We start from the raw sequence: 14,304 nt of genomic DNA, 5'->3' as shown, positions 1-14,304 counted from the left end.
ATACACGTGTTGAGTTTATTATAGAAAAAGATTGGTCGGAGCATCGATTAAAAATACAGTTTCACTGGAATGGCGGGCTTTTGTGAAATAAGAGAACGCTGGGCTCCCCCCTTTTTTACACCCACATTAAAAGACGCCATTTGCCACCGTGCTTTTGCTTGGGCTGCGAAGGGCCATTTAATGCATTGAAAATCCTGGCTGCAACCGAACTTAACAGCTTCGAGCTCCCGCCCCCGACGACTTCTCCTCTCCGCTATTGGCGGAGCCCTTGGGCCGACGGGCCACCGTGGGATCTTATTGGTGAACGGGCACGTCCATCAAGCGGGCCGAATCCCCGCCCCCCCCTGGAGTTAGTTATCAAGTTGGGTTGGCTCGGCGGTGTAGTGGCGTTAGCTTGTATTGCAAGCCAGATCTCTCCCTGTGTGAAACAGCATTTTAGTCACCAGCGTTTGTCTTCATATTGTAAATCAGCCTTGGTGGCAAAGATGGATATGAAGAAAAGAATTCATTTAGAGCTACGGAATAGGACGCCTTCAGATGTAAGATTTTTTTCTTAAAAAAACTTCTATACTTTTTTTAAAAATTAGTTTTTAGGGGAAAAGTAGTTGATGTGAGGTCCTGTCTGTTTATAAATGGAGCATTTCCCCTACCTGCCTTCCCAGGAATCTTGTTGGAAATGTGAAGAATATTTTATCTTTATTTTAATAATGTGTGTGGGTGTGTATTTTTTTTTTGTGTTTTATATTTAAATTTAAAGTAGTGTAACCAGCAAAGGTTTGTAACCCCAGTGAAGCTGACTGGATTGGATGAAATGCACCAAGAGTTTTGCAAGAGTGCATCTGAAGCTGATTACTTAATATTGCTGAAGCTTGGCAAACTTTTTTTCCTTTTAAAAAAAATAGCGGAATGTTTGAAGTTTGTAAAACGCGTGAAAGAAACTTCAGTAATTAAAGATAAAACGAGATATTCCTACCGGTGATCAAGTGAGGGAGAATGGGGAGCCATATTTGCAACTTCATAGTCATGAACGCGCCCATTCTCGGATATTTTTCTAAATAACAAAATACTCTTAATAATGAACAACAAACCGAGGTTAAGAGGAAGATGTGGTTGAGGTTAATCTCTTAATTAATTTTGGAGGTTTTTTTTTTAGCTTCTAGTTCTTTTAACTTTGGAAATAAAATCTTTAAAATAAGCGAAAGACCTTGTGGGACGAAAATAGTTGCTGTTTGACATGAATCTGCATTACGCGCGCATGAGAGCCTGGTGTAGATCATTTTGGATACTGTAAATATGTTTAAAATACACAGGAGACGTAGGTTTTAAAACTGAAACGTGCAGATTTCACCGTTCGAAAGATTATAAACTCGAGAAGCCTCGACTGTGACCAAACTTATTTTAAACACTTTTGATCTGGTTACTGAACATGCTTATTTTTTTTAAAGGGGGGGAAAAATGGGGTATTTAAATTACCGAGTGTATTAAAAGTATTACCATAATTATATGGAAGATTATTGGAAGTGTTTTAATATTTTTCATACCTCGATTCCTAAATTATCTGGTTGCGGACGATATCCAGCAGGTTTACAATGGGAGGGGGGAGTACGAATAGCCGTGCGTTTCCTCAATTCATCTGTTTGTAACGTTGGTAGTCACCGAAAAAGGGGAGGGTGGTTTTATTAGTTGGGCTTGCAGTTTAAGTGATGGTTTAAAAAGGACATTAAGTGCAGTGCTTTGGGGAAGGAGCGGAGAAATGCAAGTGTTAATTATTTTTTTAAAAAAAAAAATCTGCATCGGTCCCATTTGAGAAATTGGGGCCAACTTTGGAACTTTGTACCGCGTTGGCAGATCCGACCCAGCAGAAGTAGGACGGCCGCCATTTTATTAAGGGCTTGGAAACCGAAATGAAGAATCTAAATACCGTGCTTTCCAAGGGCTTTTATTACCTGGTCGTGGAGGAGGGAGGGGTTCGGGAGGGAGCGACATTAATAATACGGATTGTGTGTAAACACTGTCGGTGCGATGGTGGAGCCAGGGAAAGGTAACGGCGGGGGAGGGGGGAATCGCAAGGACAAAAATACAGTAAGGTTACGTCATTGGGGAAATCGAGCCCATCAGCTCTTTTCCACCTCGAGAAGATTCTTACTGTTGGGAGAGGATTGGGATCAGTTCCTCAGCGGAGCAAATGTTTTCCTCTAATTTGGTTTCAGAAGCTCTTATTGATTTTAAAAGAGAGGTGTGTGTGTGGGGGGGGGAGGGGGAGGTAAATATTGATGTTCGTATTAAGTCATTATATTAAAAAAAAACCCTTGTAAAGTTTGCCTCCTTGCTTGCCCCCCCCCGGCTGCCATTTTGTGGTGTTGCCGATTGTGTGGAACGCGATGTAGCGATTGTTTGTTTTGATGGTTCGAATTTGGAATTTGGAACCCGCCGGGGATTCCATCGAACTCTGCAACTTCGCAGCGGCAACATTCGGCGTTCTATCGCGAGCAGCCGGCAATCAATGTCACCCGGGTCCTCCCTCCCCCCCCCCCCCATCAACTGGGGGTCGCTCATTATATAACCACGCATAAGATTTGCGGGCGTGTGCCTTTCCTGTTCCAGGCGTATGTGTGGATTTTCATTAATTTTTAAAAAATGTATATATGTATATAATTGCAATTCCCAAATATTAATCTCCACACTGCAGATTTGTTGGTGTGTGTTTCTGCAAATCAGCCCCGTTAGTGATGCCTTATGATGGATGGTTTGTGTTTTTTTCATTAGGTCAGATGTATTTTTTTTAGTGTGGGAGGGGGGTGATTTGTTTGGTTAAACTTTTTTTTAAAAAAAATGCTTTAACGCGAAATGTGTGAATCTTTAGTTATTTACAGTCTAGGGAAATGGATGAGACTTGAGACACGTGAGGCACAATCACACAAAGGCCCTGTGAAATAACTCCTCCAGAGTTTGTAGTGTGTTTCTTTAGTTCCAAGTTTAAACTTACTTTAGGTCAGAGCAATTATCTATTTGTATTGTAACTTAGGGGCTACATCATGATCCAGTTGAGTCCTTTTCAAACACTTGAAGCAAGAAGGGGATATGCAGCCTACAATTTGACACTGTATAGTTGCATAACTTAGCTCTGCATCTAAATCAGTGTATTTAAAAACTTTGCACTTAATGCATTGTTTCCGTTGCTGGTCTGACTTTGGGTGCACCTATTTGTTTCTTGTATGTGAGTGGTCTGTGGTGGCTAAGGGAATCGGTGGTGATTTGTCAAGGGTCATTTAGTGTAGTCATGAATAGCAGTGCTCCATACAGTTGTGTGAATAACTTTTATATATGATTTTGGCCTGTGTGAAGAGTCCATTACTTATGTTGGATTTAGGATACAAACAAATTGCTGGAAGTACACAGCAGATCAGTCAACGTTTTATAGAGAGAAAAGACAAGTTGAGGTTTTGGCTGTGTATCCTTCATCTTGGATCTAGGAGTTGAAAGGGAGATTGAATTAGTGGGTGCCTGGATTGGAGAAAATAACTCAACCCACAAAGTCCAATGGATGATAGAATATACTGCCCAAAGTATGATCATATTGAATTGAGAACCTTTTGCTGTTAATCCTAATTTTTTTTTAAAAAACATTGTCAAGGTAAGGGGTGTCATTGCTGGGGAGATGAAAGTTTATTTATTTCAGACAGTGTTGGCATCAAACACTATTTTGTCACTGTTAGTATAACCAGCTACAAGGCAAAGCTCTCTTTACTTTGCCCCAACATATAGAGTTTGTAACCTCTGAGTGAGATCAACATTAATAGAATTAATGGAGAATTTGTGCTGCTGGCTTAATGCTCTCAAGGAACGTCCTCAAGCTATCAGCCTGTGCTGTATTCAAACGTGGGTTCTGAGAGAGGGCAGTCAGTGTATTAATCAACTCTGCCATCCGGGCTCCCCTCATTATCTTAACTTTTTGTTTTCAGTTGAAGATTTGGTTTTGCATGGTGGATGGGTACCTTTTTGTTGTCTTATTGGACCTCCAGTGACCCATGTGCTGTTGTATTCCATGGTTTTCAGGCTGACTTCTTAACACATGATATGTGGGCTAGAATTTTATACAATAACATTTAGTATTTGAACTTCTGTTTTTGTCAAATTTTAAGAATACTTGTGTTTGGGGGCAAGACAAAGCCATTGGGCCCAATGAAGCTTAACCCTCAAGTACTGTACCTCCTCGCTGCATCTTGAACTCCAGTGATTCTGGTTTTATTACAATGTCTGGTAGATAGTTCATATTTAATATTTTCATTGATGTAGCCTGTTGCACAGATTGTGTGTAGCTTATTGTGTGTTGTATTCACTTTCGCTGCGTAAAGATTCTAATCTGGATGTTTAGACTCCTGTAAAATAGGGCTTTGTGATATTGGGCCTTGAAATGGGATGTTGAAATATATGCTCCTCTTGACTGGGTCCCCAGATTAAGAACTTGGTAAGAGTCTGTCTGTGCATATTCCACCCCACTTGGAGCAATGAAATGGATGATGTAGTCACGGGGGGGAAAAAATTTTACAGGGCTATGGGGAAAGAGCAGGGGAATGGGACTAATTGGATTGCTCTTTCAAAGAGCAGGCACGATGGGCCGAGTGGCAGCCTCCTGTACCCACTATGATAACGATGCAAACACTTCAGATATATTTTGAATTTAGCTCGACAGTAGATGGATATTTTGGCTGAATAGGTCATGATGTTGAGTTTCAGTATGTTCGGAGTAACTAACCAACGTGACCTGACTGCAATATGCATATTGACACGAAGTGGGGTAATGTAACAGAATATTTAGATGGATTGCCAAAGGTTTACTTTGCTGAGGGATGGAACACGTTCCATTTTGGGCATCGAGTGCTGCCAGGTCAGGTATGATACACGTGGCTGCAAGTAAAACTCACTTGACTATGCCTCAACAATCTGACTGCCCCAATTCCAAAAGAGTACTCACTGTACACCAGTGTGGCATTTCCAGATTCCACTCCATCTGCCAGCAGGGTGTCTCTGTTCAGTGCAGAATTAGGGACAGTTTTATGTGCTGGGCCAGTACTGCCCAGAGCTGTTTCATGTTGGAGGACACCTGCATAGAATTTACAGTACAGAAACTGGCCGTTCGGCCCAACTGGTTTATACTCCCCACAAGCCGCCTCCTTCCCTACTTCATCCAACCCTATCAGCATAACCACCTGTTCCTTTCTCCCTCGTGTACTTATCTAGCTTGCACTGAAATGCATCTATACTATTTGCCTCAACTACTCCATGCTGTAGCAAGTTCGTTATCCCTACCGCCTAGCCAGTTCCCTACTCATGCCAAAAGGCTGCCTTCAATTCCATGCACTTTCATCATAAGCAGAGTGTAGATTTTTATTCCGTCAGCTGGAACTGGATTTGAACTCGACCCCGGAGATGAAGTAACATTAAACAAAAGGCACAACCATGTATCTAAAGGGTTACGAGGAACGTGGGCGATAATTCAACTATTTGAAAGAGAGGGACATAACCGCTACCAAAAAAATTTGGATGGAGGGAAAATTATATTCCTTCATCTTTGTCCTCGTCCCCCATTCTTAGTGGTTGCAACTTAAGGTTAAAACACCCAATCTCCTTCCAAATGGCCTTGCTGAGTTCAAAGCTTGTATGCTTGCATCCGCTAGCTGAGACGGATCAGTGCAGATGTTTCTTTTAATTACGATTGAAATACAGTCTGGAGGTGGGGAAGACGACACATCTTTCTTTTACCCCCCCCCCCCCCCCAAAAAAAAAATTACAGCTGTTTGTGACTGGATTTTAAAAATGTCTTCACCAATGATCATTGCTGTAATGATTAACCAAAGTGATGTTTTTTTTCCCGGGAATAATTTTAAGTGATAGCCCGATGACCTTAAGTTGAACCTGTCTCCAGTATGTGTGGACTTCACATCTGAATTCACATGGTCAATGCTTGTTTGAGATGAGAGGGGGCGGGGGTAGGAAAGACCATTCTGTTGGTTAGGAAATCTGATATTGTAATCGACAACAAGTTTCTGATGCTAAACCACTCAGGATTGTTGAATATATAGTTCTTTAATTTTTTTAATATTATGAGCAGATTGCTCCTTGTGTTCAAGGAGCCTTATGTCACTATCGAGGAATGCAACATTATCCATTTCCGACCTGTTACCGGCGTCAAGCACTCTCAAGTCGGGCCTAGTGTGGTTGGATGAAGAGTAGAACCACCTCTAATCTTCCCTTGCTGCATTAGTGCAACATTTCAATTTCTCACCCTAGACTTGGCTAGTATAATAAGCAAGTTTGAAAATTGTGGGCAGTTTTGCATTCTTTAGCAATTGTATTGACTGCCCAAAAGTATAGGAACATTGAAGCCAGCAGACAGACATTCACCCTATCAGTTTTCACTGAGTTTGAGACCAGGCCTTGGAGCTGAAAGACAAGTAACCCGCTGAACTATTTGGACACTCTTTCTTTTCTCTTCCCTTCACCCCCCCCCCCCCCCCCCCCCAAAAAAAAAGTTAAATTGTATGGATTCTTGGTATGCTTTTAGTTGGCAGCCCTTTGTAAGAAACTGGCTATATTCTCGTACAGAATAGTTGAACTGCCCTTTAATGAATTCAATGATTTATATCCCAAATGTGTATTCGCTGCAGGAGTTTCCAGTTAGGGACCATTCACTTGTGGCCAGACTGTTAGCTTGGACTTTTATCGGTGTCTCGCACATAATGGGACAGGATTGGTTGCAACTTTGTGTGGAGTGTGATGAATTTTGACCTGGGTATGTTTCTTGGAAACTGATCAAAAAATCCAGGGAGTGCAATGGTTGCTGTGGCTGTGGAAATGCTACTTAGAGAAAGGAATGGAGATACGACAATGGATGTTGCAGAGTTTTACTTTACTGTCTTTGGTCAGGAAGGAATTGTAGAGAATTTTACCTCTATAATTAAATGGATTAGAACCTATCATAGTGTAGGTGGTCTGTGCAAGGAGGGCTGAATGGCCTCCTCTTGTTCAATCCTTTCTTCCATTCTTAGATGAAAGTTATCTTGCATGTTAAGATGGTGCAGATAGATTTCAGGGTTTTTTTTTGTCCTAGTTCTGGTTCCTTGGATTTCAAAAATACAGAATTAATCCAAAATCAGTCTTGAATTGCCATTTCTTACCTAATTGGTGATTCAAAAAAAAACACATCACAGGGGCTTTGATGGAGAGGGTGCTGTTTCTGAGCCTGTGTTTGAATCTAGCCCAGACTGATGGGATGAAAGTCTCTCTCTCTGCTGGTGATCAGTGCACTTTGTGAAATGTTTGGACAGTCTTGATTCATTTCCTGTTGGGCATGGGCCCCACAGCCCAAACATGTCGTTGGGGCAAGTTGCAGGAGAAGCTTTATTCTGCAGCTGGTTGTGGGTTACTGCACTCTGGAACTGGTGAAAAGACTGTCTCCAGGGTATTGGCTCTTGAGATAAGCAGGTGTTCACGTGGATTTATTTGCCCCAAACACACTGCAGATTCAGACTCTCTTCCACCCCACTTTCTTCGTACTGAAAGTTTCGGGTGGAAGCTTCTCTTCAAAATGTTAAGTTGCCAAATACCACACCTTTTTTATTCCGTGAACGCTGTTCAGAATGTTTTCGGTGACCACTTGTTTGATACTGTCCACGTTCAACAGTCGGAACGAGGAGTTCCGGAGATTATTGGAAAAAGCACTTGTGGTTCCAAGCTACGATTGTGAGCAGCTTCCTACATTACAGATATGGGGGAATATACATACCTTGCAAAAGCGTAGCCTGGTCAACCTATGAAAATGTGACTACTTTTCAGTCACTTTATCATTTTGAATATGAAAGAGATTCACATACCAGATCAAACTGAGAAAACTGATTAAATTCTGTAACTTGTAAATGTGACATAAAAGATTGAACGCTACATTTTGGTATCACTGCAGAGATTTTAAACTTTCATCCAAGCCCTAAAGTGGAATTTCCTTTTTCTCTTTTTTTTTCTTTCTCTCTCTGACGCACCTCTAAAACCATGTCTTTGACCAAGCTTTTGGTTACCTGTTCCAATATCTCCGTATGTGGCTCGGTGTCAGATTTTATTTCATAACGCTCCTGGAATGTTTTACTACATTAAAGTCACTATATAAATGCAAGCTGTTGTTAAAGGGTTGTTTGGTATGGAGCTTTGTACTTGGTGTGCTTTGACTAGTGCAGTCTCGGAATCAATGAAAATACACTCATGGTTAACTGGATGTTATAAGCAGGAATTCTCTGTACGCTGCTCTGTCTAAACCATGTGTTAGCAGCTAAATCGATCTGAGAGATCAAGGTTTTCTGTACTAATATATTTTAGGCCATTGAGTCCTGATAGGTGTTGTTCAGAAGTGGCTTGGTACTTTGGAGGGTGACCCAAGTCCTGGACTGCCCAGCTGCCTTGATAGCCCCACTGGTGTGTCCAGTGAGTAAATGGGTCATACAGTTTCCTAGACTGCTGAGTTAGCTGATAAGAGATACCTCCTGGGTTCGGGAGGGGGGAATTAAAAGCCAGCCATGCTTCTGTTCTGATTGTCTACCAGAGGCTGTAATCAGTTGAGGACAGGCTTGACCTCGTCTTTGACTCCATGTTTGAACAGCTTACCAACATCTGCTTTCAAGGCTCGCAGATGAACACCGGTCCCTTGGGTAAGATACTGGAGGGTGCTTGGCATCTGTAGAACCATATCCTGCAAGGAGGGTGAAGCAAAATGTTGGGAGGTGGTAAATCTCATCTGAGTGACCCATTCCAAGCAGTATTTCCAAAAGTTCGGAGAACATATCCCTCAGCTCTGACTGCCAGTAAAGGACCTGGAAGCTATTCATAAAACAAAAGTTACATTAGAAAAATAAGTTGAATGAAATGAATGTGAACAGTATTTTGGTTTGGAGAGTTGTGCGTTTTGCTTCAAACTAGAGGCACGTATCTTGAATCATTTTCTGGAGTTAAGTGTGATTTACATGTGAGCTTGTGGTCTTTTTCATCATGGGTATTTGGTGCCCATGGGGAATGCTGCGAGCTGTTACAAGCTGGGGTGGTGCAGAAGTTTAATGCACTTTTCTTCACCTCCACTGTCGCAACTATGAATCCAACCTTGACTAACTGGTGGAAAGGCTCCCTCCTTGTGCTGTCTGTAAGACTTGTATCTGGGAAATTCCTGTAGCGTGGGCCTATATGGGGGGGAAAGCTTGCCTACAGTGTGGCATTAGTTGGCTGTCTAGCTTGGGCCATAAGGATGGCTGTGCGGGAAGTAGAAAGGTTTGCTGGTTATGGGGTCACAGCAGCACTCTTGCGTCTCTCTCAGTTATAGGTTCAAGTCCCACTCTAGAGACTTGAGCTAGAGACTTGAGCACATAATCTAGGCTTACGCTCCTAGAGCACGTCTTTCGGATGAGACATTAAACCGAGGCCCCGTTTGTCCCGTCCGGTGAATGTAAACAATCGTACAGCACTATTTCAAGAAGAGCAGGGGAGTTCTCACCAGTGTCCTGGCCAACATTTATCCCCCTCCCAACACCTAAAACAGATTATCACATTGCTGTTTGTGGGATCTTGCTGTGTGAAAATTGGCTGCCGCATTTCTTACAACGGTGACTACACTTCAGAAGTACTTCATTGGCTATAAAGCACTTTGGGACATCCTGAGGTCATGAAAGGTGCCATATAAATGCAAGACTTTTTCTTTCTACTGGTTTGAGTATGAGTTTACAGCATGCCTCTGGAGGAAAGTAGAGAGCTTTATTCTGCATCTGGTCAAAGATGCACCTGGCATGGGGAGTGCTTGATTGTGAAGGCATACAATAAAGACAAGTGTCCCAAATGACAGCCTCACAAATTGGAAAGCATTCTAGGGCAATGTTGCCCGAGCTTGTGTCCTGTAAATTCCAATTGCAGCAGCATGGCGCTGATCGCCAGAGGTTCAAATCCAGTTGTTCACTGATGACATGAAACGCTCTGACTGTAAGGATCTTACTTGAAGATTTTGGTTAGTCTCATTCTAGAGGGCTTAGGCCAACAAACTTGGGGAGTCTGAGTTGGTAATCTTGCTTACTGGCCGCGAGTGTGGGAGGTGGAAAATTCACTTTGGGGCTATGGCAGAATAGAAGGAGCTTTATTGCGCGGCATATTGTGGGTCTCCAAACTTTTTGTTTCTGTGGGCTGTATATTTTAGTACCATGGAGCCTCGGAGGCAGTGTGTCAAGTTTGAGTCAATGCTCCTATTTATTTGTGTATCTCTGGTTGCTAATACTAACAGATCGTGGTGTTCTACTTAGGATTTATCCACCAGTGAGCCAACAGCCCTATCCAAACCTCCGGGCCCACAAAACCCAACAGCGCTAATGAGTGAATAAGAAAAACAAGTGCAAATAACAACTTGCATTTATATAGTGCCTTTTTAGTGTAGTAAAACGTCCCAAGGCGCTTCACAGGAGCACCATCAAACAAAATTTGACATCGCACCACATAAGGAGATATTGGGACTGGTGACCAAAAGCTTGGTCAAAGAAGTAGGTTTTAAGGAACGTCGTAAAGAAGGAGAGATGGAGAGGTTTAGGGAGGGAATTCCAGAGCTTTGGGCCTAGGCAGCTGAAGGCACGGCCGCCAATGGTGGGGTGATGAAAATTGGGGATGCGCAAGAGACCAGAATTGAAGGAGTGCAGAGATCTCGAAGGGTTGTAGGGCTGGAGAAGGTTTCGGAGATAGGAATGGTCAAGGCCAAGGAGGAATTTGAACACCAGGGATGAGAATTTTAAAATCGGTGTTGCCAGACGTTGGCTGGACTTCGAGGGCTGGATTGATGGGGCTCAGTTGTCACTTATGGTCTAGGCCATAGTTCGAATGCCTTTGCTGTATCTGACTTGAACGTGGGTTGATTTTGATACTGAGTAATAAAACTGTGAAAAGTTGCACTAACATCTCTCACCTAGATGATCAAAAAATTGCTTAGAAAATGTACAAGACGTATCAGTAGAAGGCTTCCCCAATGGTGAAGTGGGTAATACTATATAGCACGAAACGACATCGACCACAAGTTCCCAGGTTCAATCTCTGGGATAGCCAAGGCAGGAATTAGGGTGCTGCAATTGGCCTTGGCACTCTTGTAGTAGGGTGTGTATAAAAGCTGGGGCTCCTGCCAGTGACGTCCTAACGGGACAGTATGTGGGTGTAGGCTTGGTTCGTGATGCCCTCCACAGTTGAATACCCTTTTTTTCTCTCTCTCTCTCTCTCTCTCTCGTGTGAAGATTGGTGGTGTGGCTTCGAAGCTTGAGGGACCCTGCAGAATATACCTCAGTAAGGATCGATACTTCCAAGAAAAAGGGTAGAACTTGGCAGCGCAAAAAAAAACCTGCTAAGATGCTCCTTTAAAGATTGGAGGGGCGTGCTTGAAACTTTCAACCAGAAAGCCAATCTGGAATGGGCAGGCACTGTTCTTTCTTTCCCTCCCTCTCCTGGCACTAAAGTCCTGACTCCCACCGATGACCTGACCTGAAGCTAAATAATCGGTTTTGTGGATATTAAATTCTACAAGATACTGAACATCCAGAAACAACTAGTTATCCTGTTTTGATCTTTTTTTAAAAAAAAGCCCAGAGCCTGTGAAGAACCGACTTGAAATCATTAACAGCACTTTTGGCTGAGGTATGCAAAACAAAATAGGAACTCCCATGTAAATTGCCAGTTTTCTCCCCTTCCGGAAGATGGTGACTCTCGCATGTGGTTCTGTGGGCACTGACACCCTTTTGATGCCTGCTAGCTTAAACAATAACGTAATGAAGGACGAAAAGTGCAGTTTTTTGTAAGACCTACGTGGGGTCGATGCCTTTTATTACAGCCTGTATAAGGTGGACTGTCCCTCAAAAGGAACTTGGCAGATCTCTGTGCAAAGCTGGTTGTGGAATAAGATGAGACGTTTGTGGTTGTGTACAGTGTGCTATCAGGGCGTGCATTTCATAATACGTAGAAACAATTTATGTTCCATAACAGTTTGCAAATAAGAATGGCACATTACACCAGTCTGTCTTCAGCTAACATGAACTTTAGATCTAGCCCAATTTTGTCCCTGGTCTTTCTTTGTGTAATGGCTGTAATAGACCAAGTAAAAATCGCACCTAACCGATATATTTTACTGCTTTGTGATGCTCTTGGCCTATTTATTACTTTTTAGCAGACAACTATTAGTACTACCTCCTCACTAATGCTGCTCGTCACTTATAGGATTGGTTACTCCAGTGCGTTCTTCACCCGCCTCCCATTCTCCACAAACTTCAGTTCATTCCAAAAACTCCGCCCCATGTCCTGCTTGCCCATCACTCCTGTGCTCGTTGACTTGTACTACCTCTTCTCTCCCCCCCCGCCCCTGGCCGAACTCTCCTCTGACTCCAGTTCTGGTGCATCTCCCTGTCCTTTCACTCTATCATTGGCACCTGTGCTTTCTGCTGTCTCGGTCAACCCCTCTGCCTCTCCATCTCCCTCTGCTTTTAAGACCCTCCTTAAAGCCCACTTCTTTTGACTGAGCTTTGGCCACCTCTCCCAATCTCCCTCTTCTGACTTGGCACCTGTTATTCCTTATGCCTGTGTGTAGCTCCTTGGACTATTTGTGTTAGAGGCACTATAAATACAAAGTAGTGTTTGTAGTAGCAGTATAGCCAGTGACTCAAAATCCTCTTCAGGTACCACCTCAAGTTTGGAAAGATAAAATCTATAACTGTACTGCTGGGCGTTTTCACAGTCCAAGTAGATATTGTATGAAAATTCCGCACCCACTGTTAGGTCCTCGCTGAGATACTGGTGATATTATCTGTCACTAACTAGCTGATGCAGGAGGTGTCTCTCAACAGATACGGGAAAAAAACGATCTCTTCATTGCCTGTTTAACCTAAAAGGGAGCAAGCAGTCCCCAACTTGGTGCTGTTTTATTATTCGTGCTTCTGCATCATTGGTTTCTATTACCGTTCATCCAGTAGGAATAGCGGGTGATTCTGACAAGGGGGTCATGACAGGCGAGGGATTGTCAAACAATTTAACACTGCGCAGCTGTTGGCTTTCAGTTTGGTGAACAAGACAGCTGGACATGAAGCCTCTCCCATCAAGAAGGATCTAGGGCATTAACCTGAGTAGCATCTAGCTGTAACGCCTGAATCAGAATGCAAGGGAGAATCACTGGGAAAAATACTGCAACAAGAGTCCTTTTTATTTTAAAATCTAACCCAGGCTGCAGCTCAGCATGCTGCCCTGTAATATCAGTGTTAATTACTGTATAGAAATGAGTCTGTTCAATAGAATCAGTTGGAGTTACTTGGGGTTAAATAGAATCTTTCTGTCAGTGGTGTTTGCATATTTGTCTCAACCACCTCTTGACTCTTTATGAAAAGAATGGGTTTGAAGTACGAATGGGGAGAGAAAGTTGAGATGAATTTTTGACAGTGATTTCAGCTATAGTCTTAAAGGCACAAGGTGCATCAGCGTTGAGGATTTCTACCTTGATTCAGGGACTTTGATTAGATTAGTTTATGCATATGTAAAACTTGAGGTTCAAGCATTAAGTTGCAATGTAAATGAGGTAGAATGAAAGTTGCACAATTTTTGATCGTTCTGCTCCTTGTACAAACAGCAGATAAATTTCACCCTATGGAAGGAAGAAATACCAAGCACACTCCATTTTAAGAGCTTGTACTGTGCTTTTCAGAAGGTGCTCCTCAGTCCCTGTACGCAAGGTCTCTATGGGCTGCATTCATAGCTTTCCCGGTGGTGGTTGGCGGTTGTATTGCCGACATGTTCTCTCTTGGTCAATACTTTCCACGTATGTAGTTTTGTCTGTTTATCCTTGACAGAAAAATAAAAGTTTCCAAAACAAAAGTTAGTTTGGTTTTGCTCCTTCACCAATATTTGCGTCTCAGCTGGTTCATGTTTATTTGTGTCCTAGAACTGGCCTGGCTAGATTTTCAGGGCTAACTTGCCCTTGCATCAGTTGATGTTGGCACCTGACTTCAGGATCTTTGACCCAGATCTTTTACCTCAGCCACTGACGCTTTTTTTTTGTCGAGCATCACATGACTTCAAAGCTTTTGTAAAATTTAATATAAGTAGTTCCGGGTGTCAGTGTGGCTCAGTGGGCAGCACTCTCACTTCCTGAGTCAAAAGGATATGGGTTCAAGTCCCACTCCAGAGCCTTGAGCACAAAATCTAGGCTGACCCTCCAATGCTGCCCAAAGTGCTGCACTGTCAGAGGTGCCATCTTTCAGATGAGCCATTTAA

At 42.8% G+C, this 14,304-nt stretch overlaps 1 protein-coding gene across 2 annotated transcripts in view; it reads left to right on the top strand.

The window, feature by feature from the left end:
- Positions 1–374: 374 nt before the first annotated feature.
- Positions 375–14,304, top strand: part of anp32a (acidic (leucine-rich) nuclear phosphoprotein 32 family, member A) — a 30,942-nt gene continuing 17,012 nt past the window's right edge. The window contains exon 1 of one of the 2 annotated variants that reach the window (XM_067971359.1): positions 375–539. In XM_067971359.1, coding sequence (XP_067827460.1) covers positions 486–539 — 54 coding nt within the window. In that variant the 5' untranslated portion in view covers positions 375–485. Of the gene's footprint in view, positions 540–2,157; positions 2,237–14,304 lie in introns of those variants that run through there. The other variant, XM_067971360.1, reaches the window with a different exon arrangement.

This window comes from Heptranchias perlo, chromosome 34, assembly GCF_035084215.1.
Source record: "Heptranchias perlo isolate sHepPer1 chromosome 34, sHepPer1.hap1, whole genome shotgun sequence".
Lineage (NCBI taxonomy): Eukaryota > Metazoa > Chordata > Chondrichthyes > Hexanchiformes > Hexanchidae > Heptranchias > Heptranchias perlo.
Note: the sequence above shows the minus strand (reverse complement) of the source record. Positions and strands in the feature narration are given on the sequence as shown.